A 14,526-nucleotide genomic window follows, 5' to 3' on the forward strand; every position below is an offset into this window, starting at 1 on the left:
AATACTAGAATACTTCACAACATAATAATCCAGTGTCAAAAATGCTTAAGAGTTAAGGACAAAAAAGGTATGCGATAAAATGACCGTTTCCCTACCCAAAGCGGATGCCTCTAACCAGTACTAGAAATTCGCAATTGAAGGAAACGATTTATTTCTGGATGATAAATAGGCGTATTGTACCTTCGTTTTTCTAAAGAGAAACGTTCTGGGAGGTACTTCTTTTTTTAGTTTCATAGCCTCCACCTCTTAGATACTTGGCCAGCTCTCTACGTTCTGGAGGTATTTAAAAAAAATCTAATTACAAGGCGTCATCTTCAAAGAGCTCTAGCTTCCGTAGGAAGCATTTTCAGGCCATGTGAATTGGTCTTAAAATAATTATATTTGGTCTTATCGTTTGTCAGGAGAGTATATTAACCTTAATTTTACAATGAAATTAACTCACCTTATTGACTTCTACCATATAGAATAAATAAAACAAATATATTTGCATTAAGTTATTTATCAAATACTTTTAACGACAGAGAATCTTAGAAATTTAATTTTCAATTTTTGACAGCATAATTTTCTAATTTTTTTATAAACGTCGGCGTCGCGTCGTTTTATAAAAGTCATTTAAATGCTTCTTCTAATAACCGACGGTCTTTTCAATCATTAGTAGAACATTCAAACAACAAAAGTAAAGATGGGAGCTTGCAGGTAAAAGCAAATAGTTTAGATTTGTGCTTTGAAATTGAAGCTCAAGAATAAAAAAAACGCAGGAAATAATTCTATAACATATGAACTAACGATATTAATTAGGAAAATTCTAAAACACAATAAAATACCAGAAGAGTCAAGAATGAGCAAACTAATCCTATTTTTCAAGCGTAGCAAATAAACAAAAAGGCTTTCTTACTGGAAAATCGTATATAGATCAGTATTCGTCACAAAAACAGAATGGTGAATAAAGAAATTATTTATTAAGAATCTTTTATGCAGATGACGAATATGGATAGCCCAGCTAAAGAAAGTTTACAAGGAATAATCCACAGTTTCAACACAAGGACAAAATAATTTAGTATGATGATGTCAACTCAGAGAACCAAAATCATAGTTATCATTAAAAAACCATCTAATCAGCCCTAAACATCCATCCTTGGATATAGGCATTCTCTTTCTTCTTCCATGCCTATCTATCTTGGGCAATTTTCATCCATTTTGGCCCAGTGTGTTTCTTCAGGTCATCTGACGATCGCATCTGTGGCCTTCCCCTTTTTCGTTTGTGGTTCCACGGTCTCCAATGTATAATCGTCTTAGTCCATATTTCATCCTTCTGCTGTAGGGTGTGTCCGACGAACTTTCATTTAAGCTTTGCTACTATAGATCATATATATAACATATATATATATAACATATATAACAAATTAAAAAACCAACCAGATGTAAATTAGAAATCGATGACGACAGTATTGAAAAAGTAATAGAAGTAAAATACCTTGGGATTACACTGTCTAGCTCTAAACCCGGAAGAGAGGAGTAAGAGAGATGAAGAGATGAAGAAAGAGTTGAAATGAATCTTAAAGAGCGTAGAGCAGTAGTCTTGGTGAAGTAATTTTGTAACATTTAACTTTTTTGTCACATTTTATTGTTTTATAGCACTTGTCGTAGCTTGGCTAATAGCTAATACAATTTTTTAAAGTGCTTTTCTATTATTTATATTGTAGTCTATATAAAACAACTTTAAAAGAGCCACTCTGATCTTCAGCGTCTTCCTAACTGTCTTCAATTCGGCTTTTAATTACTGTAAGCGCTAGTTACAATGATCCAGTGCAGATCCTTATTTTCGTAAACCGAGTATTCCTTCTATTAAGCAATTTTGGTTTAGAAATGGGCTAGGAGCTAGACAGGCACTATTTCCTATACACGTTCTCTTATTAAAAAGTTGTGAGCTCCGAAAGTAAGTTTATGTTTTATTATCTTCGAGAAGGCATTCGACCGAGTACAGTACGATACACTTTTCGATTGCCTGCGAGCATTAGAACTTGACCACTACGATATGAGACTGCTATAATACTTCTTATATTACAATCAAATAGCCTTTATCCAAATTAGAGATAGTCGTAAAGAAAAACTACCCACCAAACGTGGAGTATGACAGGGTTGTATTTTGTCATCCAATCTTTTTAATCTACTATCTGAAGAAATCTTTAAGGAGGCTTTGGATAATAGAAAAGCGGGAGTAAGACTAGGCGGAGAAGTAATCAACAATATTGTCGAACCCGCTTATTGGAATAGCCTTTGTGCCAAGCAAAAGTATTCGTATAACCGGGATATTCTAATAACCGATCGTTAGTGGCTAGTAAAACTCTTTCGGGACCACAAATTTTTATTCCTTAAACCGGGATATTCCTATAAGAGGTATTCTAATAAGCGGGTTTGACTGTATACGCTGACGATACAGCCGTTCTTGCAGAAAATTACAAGATCTCCAGACATTAGTAAATCGAGTCAGTGAAGCAAGTTATAGGAGAGGCCTTAAAATTAACATTTCAAAAGACAAAGTGAATTGCAGTTGGAAAGATTAATATAGATATAATCTGCTTTCTCTGAATTGAGAGGAGATAGAACATTTAAACCATTTTTCACAATGAAAAGAACATGTTCTTCGTGTAGTTGGCTGTATACCATCAATCACAAAAATTTAAAAAAAATCCTTTGTAAAAGGTATAAAATTTTATTAAAATCCCTTTAAAGGGCTACATCACAACAAAACGTTTTCGATTTTATAAAAAATCATCATCAGTGTTAGATAAACTGGATGCTAGCTGAGCCACCAAAGAAAAATATTCGGGTAAAAACCCTTTAAATATAACATGGATGCGTTAAAAGTGCATACCTACTTTAATAAAATGCCTTATGATGGTCACATGGACTACTAGGATAATGCCCTAAGGTAATGTATTGAATTTCCCAACACGTGGAATGCAAATTGAGTTGTTTACATTCCAATGACTAGTTGCCATTAAGTCATTGGAATGTAAACAACTTAATTTGCATCCCACGTGTTGGGAAATTCAATACATTACCTTAGGGCTTAGGGCATTATCCTAGTTGCCATGTGACCATCATAAGGCATTTTATTAAAGTATGCACTTTTAACGCATCCGCATCCATGTTATATTTAAAGGGTTTTTGCCCGAATATTTTTCTTTGGTGGCTCAGCTAGCATCCAGTTTATCTAATACTGATGATGATTTTTTATAAAATCGAAAACGTTTTGTTGTGATGAAGGACTTTAATAAAATTTTATACCTTTTATACCATTTTATACCAGGATCGAAATATCATATAAGGCTTTTATGGCCCGGAAACCAGAAACCTGTTGATATATGTTCCCAAGAAAGTTCTGAAATTTTATGTGTAATTTATCCTGTTATATGTTTGTGAGACATGGACATTAAAAACCACTATGCTTAACAAATTAGAAGCATACTAATTCTGGTGCTATCGACGGATCCTAAAAATATCGTGGGTTTCGCACACTTCCAATAAAGATGCTCTTAACATGATGCATTCAGAATATCTGCTCATAAACATCATAAAGAGGAAAAAATAGAATACCTCGGCCATATAATTCTTCTCTTTTTTCATCCTCTTTATAAGCAATTATGCTTTTTCATTGGTATGGGTAGATCCCTTTATGGAAGGTTGCCACTCTATCTTTTTTCTATTTAGTGTCCATTCGTTTATACACTGTATGTTACATTGTCTTCTAACGTCTTCACTCCTTTTTCGACCTCTCAGCGTAATACCTGTAATCCTTCTCAGTACTCTCATATCTGCCGGTTTCAATAGTCTTTATTTTGTGGCTGTATCGGGTCTTGTTTCTAATGCATATGTCATTACGGGTCTTACACCACGGGTGTTAATATGTCGGTTTCGTCATATAGTGTTATTGAGACATCCTGCCAATCTATTTGCTTTTTGTACTTGATTTCTCACTTCTTTGTCCAGGTCTCCGTAGCTTGATAATGTAATTCCAAGGTATTTTATTTCCTTTACTTGTTCAATAGTGATTCTCTTCTTCTTATGGTGCCTATCCGTTACGGATGTCGGACACTAACATGGCTATTCTGACTTTGTTGACTGCTGCCCTGAAAAGTCCGGTAGTGGTTAAGTTAAACCATTTTCGCAGGTTATGCAGCCAGGATATTCTTCTTCGTCCTAGACCTCTTTTCCCATGCACTTTACCTTGAAGTATGGCCCGAAGTAGATCATATCGTTGTCCATTGCGCATTATATGACCCAGGTATTCCAGTTTGCGACGTTTTATGGTTACGACTAGTTCGCGCTCTTTACCCATTCTATGTAGAACCTCTTCGTTGGTAACTCTGTCTATCCAGGAAATCCTCAACATGCGTTTATAGCACCACATCTCAAATGCTTCGAGTCTCTTTAGTGATACTTCAGTTAACGTCCATGACTCCACGCCATATAAAAGAACGGAAAATACGTAGCATTTTAGTAAATGAACTTTTATTTCCAATTTTATATCGTGGCTGTGATACCACGATCATTTTGTAACAATAGTGATACCTACTATCAATTTCTATTTTACACCTGATTGGTTGATCTCATATTGAATTATTTTGCTCTTCTGTTAAATCTGTGGACTAATCTTTGCAGACTATTTTAATCTTGAGCTATCAATATTGCGTCGTCTGTGTAACAGAGTATTTCGAATGATCCCCCAACAATAATCCGCCTGCAGTTTTGTTGGGTGGATCGAGTAGCTCTACAAATCTGTTGCCGGTCTCAAGCCGGGATAAAGGAGGAGGGGGTCTACAGCCAGGCTAGCACCCTACTGATAGACCTTAAAACCACACCGCTCATAGAAACAGGATTATGCCTCAGAACAGGCCATATAATTAGAGGACCTAAATATTGCGTCTACTTCGCCTTATACTACAATGAAAAGTAGAGGGAAAGACATGATGTATGTATTGGTCGAAAGAAACTTTCTTGGCTGCGTAATATTAGGTATACAATGATATGGATCCACACAGAGAAAAATTATTTTGCGCAGCAGCCGATAAAGAAAAGTTTCAGAAAATTGAAAACATCTTGACGGCCAACGTATGAATACCACGTCATGTCACCTAAAGGTCGCAGCATATTATCATGCAGGTAGCGATTCCAGCACGTAGCGTTTAGTTTCCGAAAAATATTATTTAAATGTTTCTAAATATGAACAATTTACACTGTCTGGAACGTATCGTATCAGACATCTTTCAGTAAAATCCGGTTTTTCGGAGACTACGCTACGTGCATGATAATATGCAGCGACCTTAAAGATGAAGAAGATTCTGTCTACGTATGTCTATAAACAGGTACGCTTAAGACATGTCCACTTGATAGTAATTTACTCAATACCACACATCAAGTTTGTATTGTTTTGTCAGATGCAGTACCATTATCCAGAAACACCGGTAATTTTTTCAGGAACCTACCAACGGACCTTGTAGAATACCTATATTAAAGCAATTTTTAAACTACATTGTATCTTCCATACCATAGTCCTTTAGGTTTCGCTGACATCAAAAATACGGAATTTTTCTAAACAGTATTTTTACATCATGAAAGTAAAAATATGTCTTAAATTGATGACACCTTATAACCTGTAAAAATTCCATACAAAACAACAACACAACGATAGGTTCAGATACAGATAGAAAAACACACATGTGAAAATAACAGTGTAACCATGTTTTTTACAGATATCACTTGAATTGAATACCCGCAAATCTAATTAATAAATGCTGGTTCTTCTTAATTGGGTTTATGAATTTATAGTGAATAATAATTGTAGGCAAAGATAACAATATGTAGGTTTTTGTACTTCTTATCAACATATTTCCGCAAATGGTTTTGAATGCCACAAGCCTCAAGCAAGCATGACATTCGGGTGATAGGAGGATTGGCTAATTTGTAATAAATGTAGACGATTTGTCATCTTTTAAATAGGAAAAGGTTATTTATGTGTTTAGATAATATATTTCACTTTCTATTCGTAATTTTTTAAATTAATATCATCTTCTATAATGACCTTCGCACTGTGGTTCCAAATGCCGAAAAGGTGGTCATAAACCTTTAAAAGCGTGTATTGCTCATACACTTCGGAATTACATTCGTACTCAAGGGTTTTGGCATCGCTGATTACGAATCTGACTTTTTTTTAAACAAAATGGCGGATCCAACATGGCGAAAAAATTGAAAATTTCAATAAAAACGCAAAATTTTGTGTTAAATTTGGTAGTTTAAGATCGCTGAGTACAAATCTGACATTATTTTTTTGAAAATAAATTCGAAAATTTTATTTGGAAAGCATATTTTTTGTAATTTTATATTGTAAGGGACTTTTGAAATTGCTGATTATCAATACATTTTCTTTTTGATGTACAATATTTATAGTAGAGGAGGAAAGTATGCTAAATGTGCAGTCACTTGAGCGCTTTGGGGACCTATTGGGTTGTGAAGAGTAGGTCCTGAAACCAACAAAAGTTAAGTAAAGTTTTCCATTTTAGTGGGGACTTTCTATTTTTAATTTAATTTTCCATTTCCAACAATCGTTTTTTCCGATTATAGCGTCATTTATCCATAACACAAAAAAATGTTTCAAATAAAAGTTACTTATTTTTACGTAAAGAATCCGAATCTGCAATAAAAAATGGGGGCTCCTGTTTAAAATTTTAAAGTAACCCCCAACCCACCTTCGTGGGGGGTCGTGTTTGGTGCCATTCGATAGATTTGTCAAATATATTGAATAAGTGTATTTTTCAGTTTTTCGATCTGATGTTCATTTCGCGAAATATCGCGGTAGTGTAGGAAACAAAGGTTGAACCTTGCAAAATGGACACAAGTCCGGTTTTATTTTTTTTCTGGTATATCAAGGGGTGCTTATTATAAGACTAACTTTTTCTGAAAAAATTTCGCCCCGTAACCTCCCTTTTCACCCCTTTTAAGGGGGTAATTTGTGGTTTTTGCAGAACGTAGCCCTTCCTGTACCTTTTACAAAAAATTTGTTTTATAGAAATATGAAGAGGACTATATTTTCTACGATTTATTTCCAACAGAATCTCTCTATCATCCACCGTTTAGCGGGGGTGGCGCCCTAAAGTTGCCAAGTTTTTAAAAAAGATGTTTTAAAAAAAAAATACATTTTTCCCTAACTGTAACGGAAATTAAGAAGAAATCCTGCGGCAATTATTCACAAATAATTGACTGATTTTATGGTATAGGTTTCACTTAAGGATAATTGCCCTTTTTTTAATTACAGGGTGTTACATTTTAAAAAACCTCTTTTTATACCATCTGAACCGTTTATGCTAGAGTAAAAAGACTTTCAGCGATTACCCATGTACTGGTACTATTTACAAATTTGTATAATGCACCCCCATTTTTCCCCGGAACCACCCCAAAAAAAAGAAGAATTAATAAATAAATTGATTTTCTTGGAATCCTTCACACACAATACCCTTTATTAATATGCTTTATGTATCATTTTGTGCTCGTCATTATTACCCATGCATGGACACCAAAAGCGATTTCCTAGTGCAACCCCTGTAGCAAAAAAAAAATAAATAAAATGGGGGGTTGAAATTTTTTTTTTGTTTTTTGCTTTTTGATCCATATGGGCATATGCTTCATCAATAGTGCTTTTCAGAAATATATATGGTTATTGCAACATCTCTGCGGAAACCACCCCTATCCTTGAAAATATACTGCAGAAACTACCCCTATCCCTTGGCGAGCATGTTTTTACGATTTTCTCATTACCTATGTATTATTTTTAAACAAAACTTATACAAGGTTAAAAACCACTATTTACTCTAAAAATTATGTCCTATTCATTTTTTTCGTATAAGCAACCGTTACGGCACAGTGGCGCCGTAAACCTCATATATGCTTTGGCGGGCTCCAGTTTTTGTTTTTTTTTTCGTCATCTGTTCGTTTTATTGATAAAGTACTTATGTAAAATAAAACAACACAGTGTAACCTACAAATTATGACTTATGCACATTTTACATTCTTTGCTCCCCAAAGCCACAGTGGTGGCCCAAAATAAATTTTTGCATATTTTCGCCACCTACACGCATTTTATTGCATTAATGCTACGTTAATAGCACAATATTTACCCTTAGGTGGTCGCTAAGCAGTGGCGGATCCAGGGAGGGGTAACGGGGGTGATCACCTCCCCCCTCTCAAACCAAGTGATATTATATTCAAAGATTATAAAAATATTCATTTATTTTTATAGAAATTTAACCAATTGGCACCCCCCTCTTAACGATGCTGGATCCTCCACTGTCGCTAAAGCATAAAAAGTCATTCTTATAAAAATAATATTAATATAATATAAGTATTTCTATAAAAATAAATGAATATTTTAATAATCTTCAAATATAATATCACTTGGTTTGAGAGGGGTGGGGGTGATCGCCCCCATCACCCCTCCCTGGATCCGCCACTGCTTAGCGACCACTTAGGGGTGAATATTGTGCTATTAAGGTAGCATTAACGCAATAAAATGCGTGTAGATGGCGAAAATATGAAAAAAATTATTTTGGGCCACCACTGTGGTTTTGGGGAGCAAAGAATGTAAAATGTGCATAGGTCATGATTTGTAGGTTACACTGTGTTGTTTTATTTTACATAAGTACTTTATCAATAAAACGAACAGATGACGAAAAAAAAAAAAAAACTGGAGCCCGCCAAAGCATATATGAGGTTTACGGTGCCACTGTGCCGTAACGGTTGCTTAAACGAAAAAAATGAATAGGACCTAATTTTTAGAGTAAATAGTGGTCTTTAACCTTGTATAAGTTTTGTTTAAAAAAAAATGAATAGGTAATAAGAAAATCGTAAAAACATGCTCGCCAAGGTATAGGGGTAGTTTCTGCAGTATATTTTCAAGGATAGGGGTGGTTTCCGCAGGGATGTTGCAATAATCATATATATTTTGAAAAGCACTATTGAAGAAGCATATGCCCATATGGATCAAAAAGCAAAAAACAAAAAAAATTTTCAACCCCCCATTTTATTTATTTTTTTTGGCTACAGGGGTTGCACTAGCAAATCGCTTTTAGTGTCCATGCATGGGTAATAATAACGTGCACAAAATGATATATGAAGCATATTAATGAAGGGCATTGTGTGTGAAAGATTCCAAGAAAATCACTTTATTTATTAATTCTTCTTTTTTTGGGGTGGTTTCGGGGAAAAAATGGGGGTGCATTATACAAATTTGTAAATAACACCAGTACATGAGTAATCGCTGAAAGTCTTTTTACTCTAGCATAAACGGTTCCGATGGTATAAAAAGGGATTTTTTAAAATGTAGCACCCTGTAATTAAAAAAAGGGCAATTACCCTTAAGTGAAACCTATACCAAAAAATCAATCATCTATTTGTGAATAATTTCCGCAGAATTTCTTTTTAATTTCCGTTACAGTTAGGGAAAAATAATTTTTTTAAAAAACATCTTTTTTAAAAACTTGTCAACTTTGGGGCGCCACCCTTGCTAAACGGTGGATGATAGAGATATGCTGTTAGAAATAAATTGTAGAAAATATAGTCCTCTTCATATTGATATAAAAGAAATTTTTTGTAAAAGGTACAGGAAGGGCTACGTTCCGCAAAAACCACAAATTACCCCCTTTAAAGGGGTGAAAAGGGGGGTTCCGGGGCGAAATTTTTTCAGAAAAAGTTAGTCTTATAATAAGCACCCCTTGATATGCCAGAAAAAAAATAAAACCGGACTTGTGTCCATTTTGCAAGGTTCAACCTCTGTTTCCTACACTACGGGATTTGTATTTAATATTTTAAATTTACCCCCCACCCCTCTCCGTGGGAAGTCGTCTTTGTTATCATTCGATAGATTTTTGACAAATGAAGGGGTCCCTCTAAAAACGTTGCAACTGACAATTTTTCATAAAGTGATGTTTTAATGTAAAATGGTTATTTATGCAGTAAGTAACCATTTTACATTAAATTAAAACATCACTTTATGAAAAATTGTCAGTTGCAACGTTTTTAGAGGGACCCCTTCAAATATTGAGCACGTGTTTTTTAGTTTTTAGATGTATTGTTCATTTCGTGAAATACATATTCGCTTTTTTCTTGTGAAACTTTGTGACACCCATTTCCTTACGCCGCGCCCAAATCTTACTTACCTTATTTTAATATGACGATTTCGAGTTTTTCTAAGAATAGATTTTTTTCGGCCCCCCCTTAACGAACGCCCCTGTGTTTAGAGCCAATATATGGTAGAGGTACATCTACAGAGTACCAGGTTTCTCCCCATATGATAATCTGACGCGCTCAAGTTACTGCACAAATGCCCGCTTGGGCTCCCCTACCATTAGCAGGGCTACTTTATCCATTAGGCAATATAGGCAGTTGCCTAGGGCGGCACGTTATGAGAGGGTAGAAAAAACACTGCGCAAAAAATATTTGCAGGTCTATATAAAACTATTATGGATCTGTGTTCTGTCATTAAAGGGTATGAAGCTCTTTCAAATTACTTTAACGCAAGGAAGCCAAAAAATTGTGCCCAAATAAAACGTAAAGAAATAAGAAAGAGAAAAAGAAAAATTAAATTTGACGAGGGGGCCGATGATGAACTAAACTTTTCAGCTAGTGATGAGATGAAAATCCACACATTCTATATTATAATCGACACTCTGATAAGAGACCTGAATAGACGTCTGGAATTTTATCGAGTTATGTATCTACGTTTTCGTGTTATTAACAGATTTGCCAAATTTAAGCAATGAATAAGTTATTAAACAAGCTGAAAATCTGATACAAAATAAAGACGATCAAGATACATCATTCATGCATGAATTCATTCACTTTCAGGGTCATTTGGATACCACAATAAAATCATCAATAATTGATATATCTTAATATTTAAAGAAATAGTGCAGTCACTCAAGGTGAATATGAGCTATTACCTCCGATTTCGTTGAACCTCCATGGATTTGCAAGAAAAATTGGTAAGTGGGGTTAGAGGATATCTCAAGGAACAAAGGTGACACGGTGTCAACTTGCGCTGTTACCCTGGGGGTGGATGCCACCCCTTCTCGCGAGTGAAAATTATTGTATTAAAAATATCCCTAGAATTCGATAGAGGGACAAATTCTAAGCAAAATTTGTTACATAAAGTTATTAAATAAAATCAAAACTTTTTGAGTTATTAAAGATCAAAGATTTTAATATTTCGTGAGAAAAATTAATGTTTTTAACCGGTTTTTCATAAATAACACAAAAACTATAAGATTTTACAAAAAGTTATAATTACCAAAATTGAAGCTAATAAAAAACGAAATAAACTTCTTACTCGAAAAACCTTTTAATGTTAACTAAAAGTGAGTTATAGATTCATGAATGTATATTTTTTTTCGGTGAGTACCCAAATCTAAGTATTCAAGCTTAAATACCAGGAAAATGATGCATTTTATAACATAACCTTATTAAACATTTGTCAAAGAACAGAAATATCTATCAAATGAGCTCCCGAACGAGTTGATAGCATTAATACTTATGCACCAAATATTTTTCAAAATTTATCTTTTAAAAATTTTCCCAAAAGTTATTGTTTTTTAATAACTTCGTTAATTTTACGATATCAGTTTTGCCTAAATACCATTTGAAAGTTAATTTAATTGGCTATTAAACCACGTTGAATTTAATCTTTAACCCACCTTACTTTTTTAAAAATAAAAGGTTAAATGGCACCGTTTACATGGTTCTCGCAGCAAAATTTAAGCTTTAATCTATCTCGGTTCTTTTTTACCCTACGGAAATAGTAAAAAGGTAAAATATTTGATACAGAATTATTATCAAAAGAAAATAAAAATGACGATAATTTTAAAAATTCTAATTTTTTAAAATTAAGAACATCTTTCTTTTTCAAAAATATGCATTATAAACCGGTCAAAATTGTTGAAATCGTTTACTATAAATTTAATATTTGTGAAAATGTTGCATGTTTTATTTTTACTTTTTCCTAAAAAGTTCTAAAAGTTCAATCGATTTATGGTATTATTAAAAAATAATAATTTTCACCCCCGAGGAGGGGTAGCATCCACCACCACGGTAAGAGCGTCAGTTGGCATCATGTCACCTTTGTTCCTTAAGGTATCCCCTAACTACTCACCAATTTTCATTCGAAAATCGATGGAGGCTCAACGAAATCGGAGGTGAAAACCTTTAGTGACTGCACTAAGTGGACTGAAAGATATTTTCCCTAATTTTGACATTGCTTTGCACATTTATTTGTGCATCCCAGTTGCCAACGTGTCCGCTGAATGGTCATCTTCCAAAATGTCAAGAATTAAAAATAATTTCCCACCAAGTATGATTAAAAATAATTTCCCAACAATTTGTCGATTTTGTCAAGAAAACAATTTTTTTTGAAAAGTCTTTTTTAAAGAAGTCTCTGATGTGATCCAACTGGAATGACAATTTTTTCTGTTGTAGGTATATAAACACCGTAGTTTAAATCCATTGTTAGTGTATTCTTATTTAAATAAAAATTTTGCAATGTTTTTTCGCAAAAATGGTACATGTTTGAAGGGCGGCCTCTATAGAATTGCCTAGGGCGTCAATTGACCTAAACGCGGCCCTGACCATTAGAAACTATTACTTATGCACAACCGCCTATGCATACGCAAAAAGTGCCAGAATCATGTAATATGCCATATGCGTCATTTCACTCTTTTGTATTCAAAAAACTGCCAGACGGTTGTCTGTAATGCTTAGGCAGTTAAAGGCAGCTAAACCAAGGTGATTCTATATCTTCTGACTATATATTTTGAGATTAATAAACAGTAATCGCAGTTTTATTACATAATAATGTTCAGTTTTGTATAAAAATGAGATTTCCGAAATTTCACGCTTCAAAAACTCATAATAACTTAGAAGTACAAATTTAAAGTCTTCTGTATTTTAAAACAGTTCAAACGACCCGTGACGTCACATAGTTTAACTAGATGGTTCCGTTTATGGTTATATTTAGGTATATTCTTCTTCTTCTTTAGTTTATTGGCCTCCACCTACTTGGGTATTTGGCCAGTTCGTCGTCGCGGAATAAAGGAAAAATATTTATATTCTAATGACATTTATCGTATGTCATTGTAATAATATATACCAGTGTGTTGAGATTGGAGCTTGATATAGTTATTGGAAAAAAGGAAAGAAGGTTTACTATGGAAAATAAAACCATTTTGTAGAAGTACAAAATTTCTATAAATAGTTCAAACGATCAAAAACACTTGTAACGTCACATAACTGTATTTTCTACTGACGTCTATAATGTCTAATTTAAAATTATACACGTTTACTTTGTTGGTGCAGAATGTAAATATATAACCGGATGACGTCACGACGCGTTTTGGGCTGGCTGGTATAATTTGAATTTTTAATCGTCTTTAGGGGCCAAACGAAAGACAAACAAAACTTTTTTATCTTTGATACATGTTTTGAATCATGTTCTGTTGTGATGTATAACATTTTTTCGAATTTAAAATTTATGAAGTTCATTATTATGTACTTTTTGAATGTATTTTTACAAAATTTTGATTATTTCAAGTATATTTTTATTTTACTGTTTATTTCTGTTTATTCATTAACAAATTTTATGCATTTATTTTTATAAAATGTTTATCCAACTTTTATCTTACCTTAATACATACTTGAAAAAGAAGAATCTGCTTTACAATATTAAAATTAATAAACTACAAAACGTTTTACATCGTTTTAAATTTTCATATAAGCGTTATTTTTGACTTTCACTGCCGGCCAAAATAAGGTCGTACCTATGTACCTTCGCGTCATATAAAACTGGTACACTTTTTTTTCCCAATGTAAACCTGTGTTCAGACTGACAATTATTGTTCGTGAATCACGTCGTTGTTGCCATCACAGATAACGGAATTGCACTAAATCTAAATACAAAAGAATAACTTTTAAAATGTATATTTCGAATTGTAATACATATATTATTTAAATTCCACACTTGTTCACCGTAAAAGTTATTCATTTTGTATTAATTTCAAATTAAATTTTTAATTTTTCCCATGTGTTTTATTTATTCTACACAACTTAATGCAGTTTTGTCCTACAATTTACGAGAAACCAATCACATCTCTCGATTTGACGGTAAACATAATAATTTAAAGTCATGTCAAGATTTATGATCTATCAATATTTTTGAATTCAAATATTTTCATAAATTATAACAAAACACGGATCAATGTATGGATACTTAATTGAGATGACGGAAAATTACAATTGTTTTAGTTTTTAGTATATTAAAAAATGCGGTCTGTCTCACAGTCCCGTTTTTACCTAGTTTGATATAATATTTTCGTTGAACTGGCCACGTTGCCCTAGAAATTAGAATGACACTTGTGACAAGATCAACTTACACAACTTGAAAAACACGATTTTCGAGTTGTACCAGTTTTTTTTGACGCGAAGGTA

At 33.5% G+C, this 14,526-nt stretch overlaps 1 protein-coding gene across 2 annotated transcripts in view; it reads right to left on the minus strand.

The window, feature by feature from the left end:
• LOC126890810 (protein D3-like) overlaps window positions 1-14,526 on the minus strand; it is a 201,488-nt gene that overhangs the window by 147,204 nt on the left and 39,758 nt on the right. Inside the window, exon 1 of one of the 2 annotated variants that reach the window (XM_050660000.1) lies at window positions 443-588. The exons of the other annotated variant lie outside the window; for it this stretch is intronic. Within the exon in view, the coding sequence (XP_050515957.1) occupies window positions 443-490 (48 nt within the window). The 5' untranslated portion in view covers window positions 491-588. Of the gene's footprint in view, window positions 1-442; window positions 589-14,526 lie in introns of those variants that run through there. 2 annotated transcript variants of the gene reach the window in all.

The sequence above is a fragment of the Diabrotica virgifera genome, chromosome 8 (assembly GCF_917563875.1).
Source record: "Diabrotica virgifera virgifera chromosome 8, PGI_DIABVI_V3a".
Lineage (NCBI taxonomy): Eukaryota > Metazoa > Arthropoda > Insecta > Coleoptera > Chrysomelidae > Diabrotica > Diabrotica virgifera.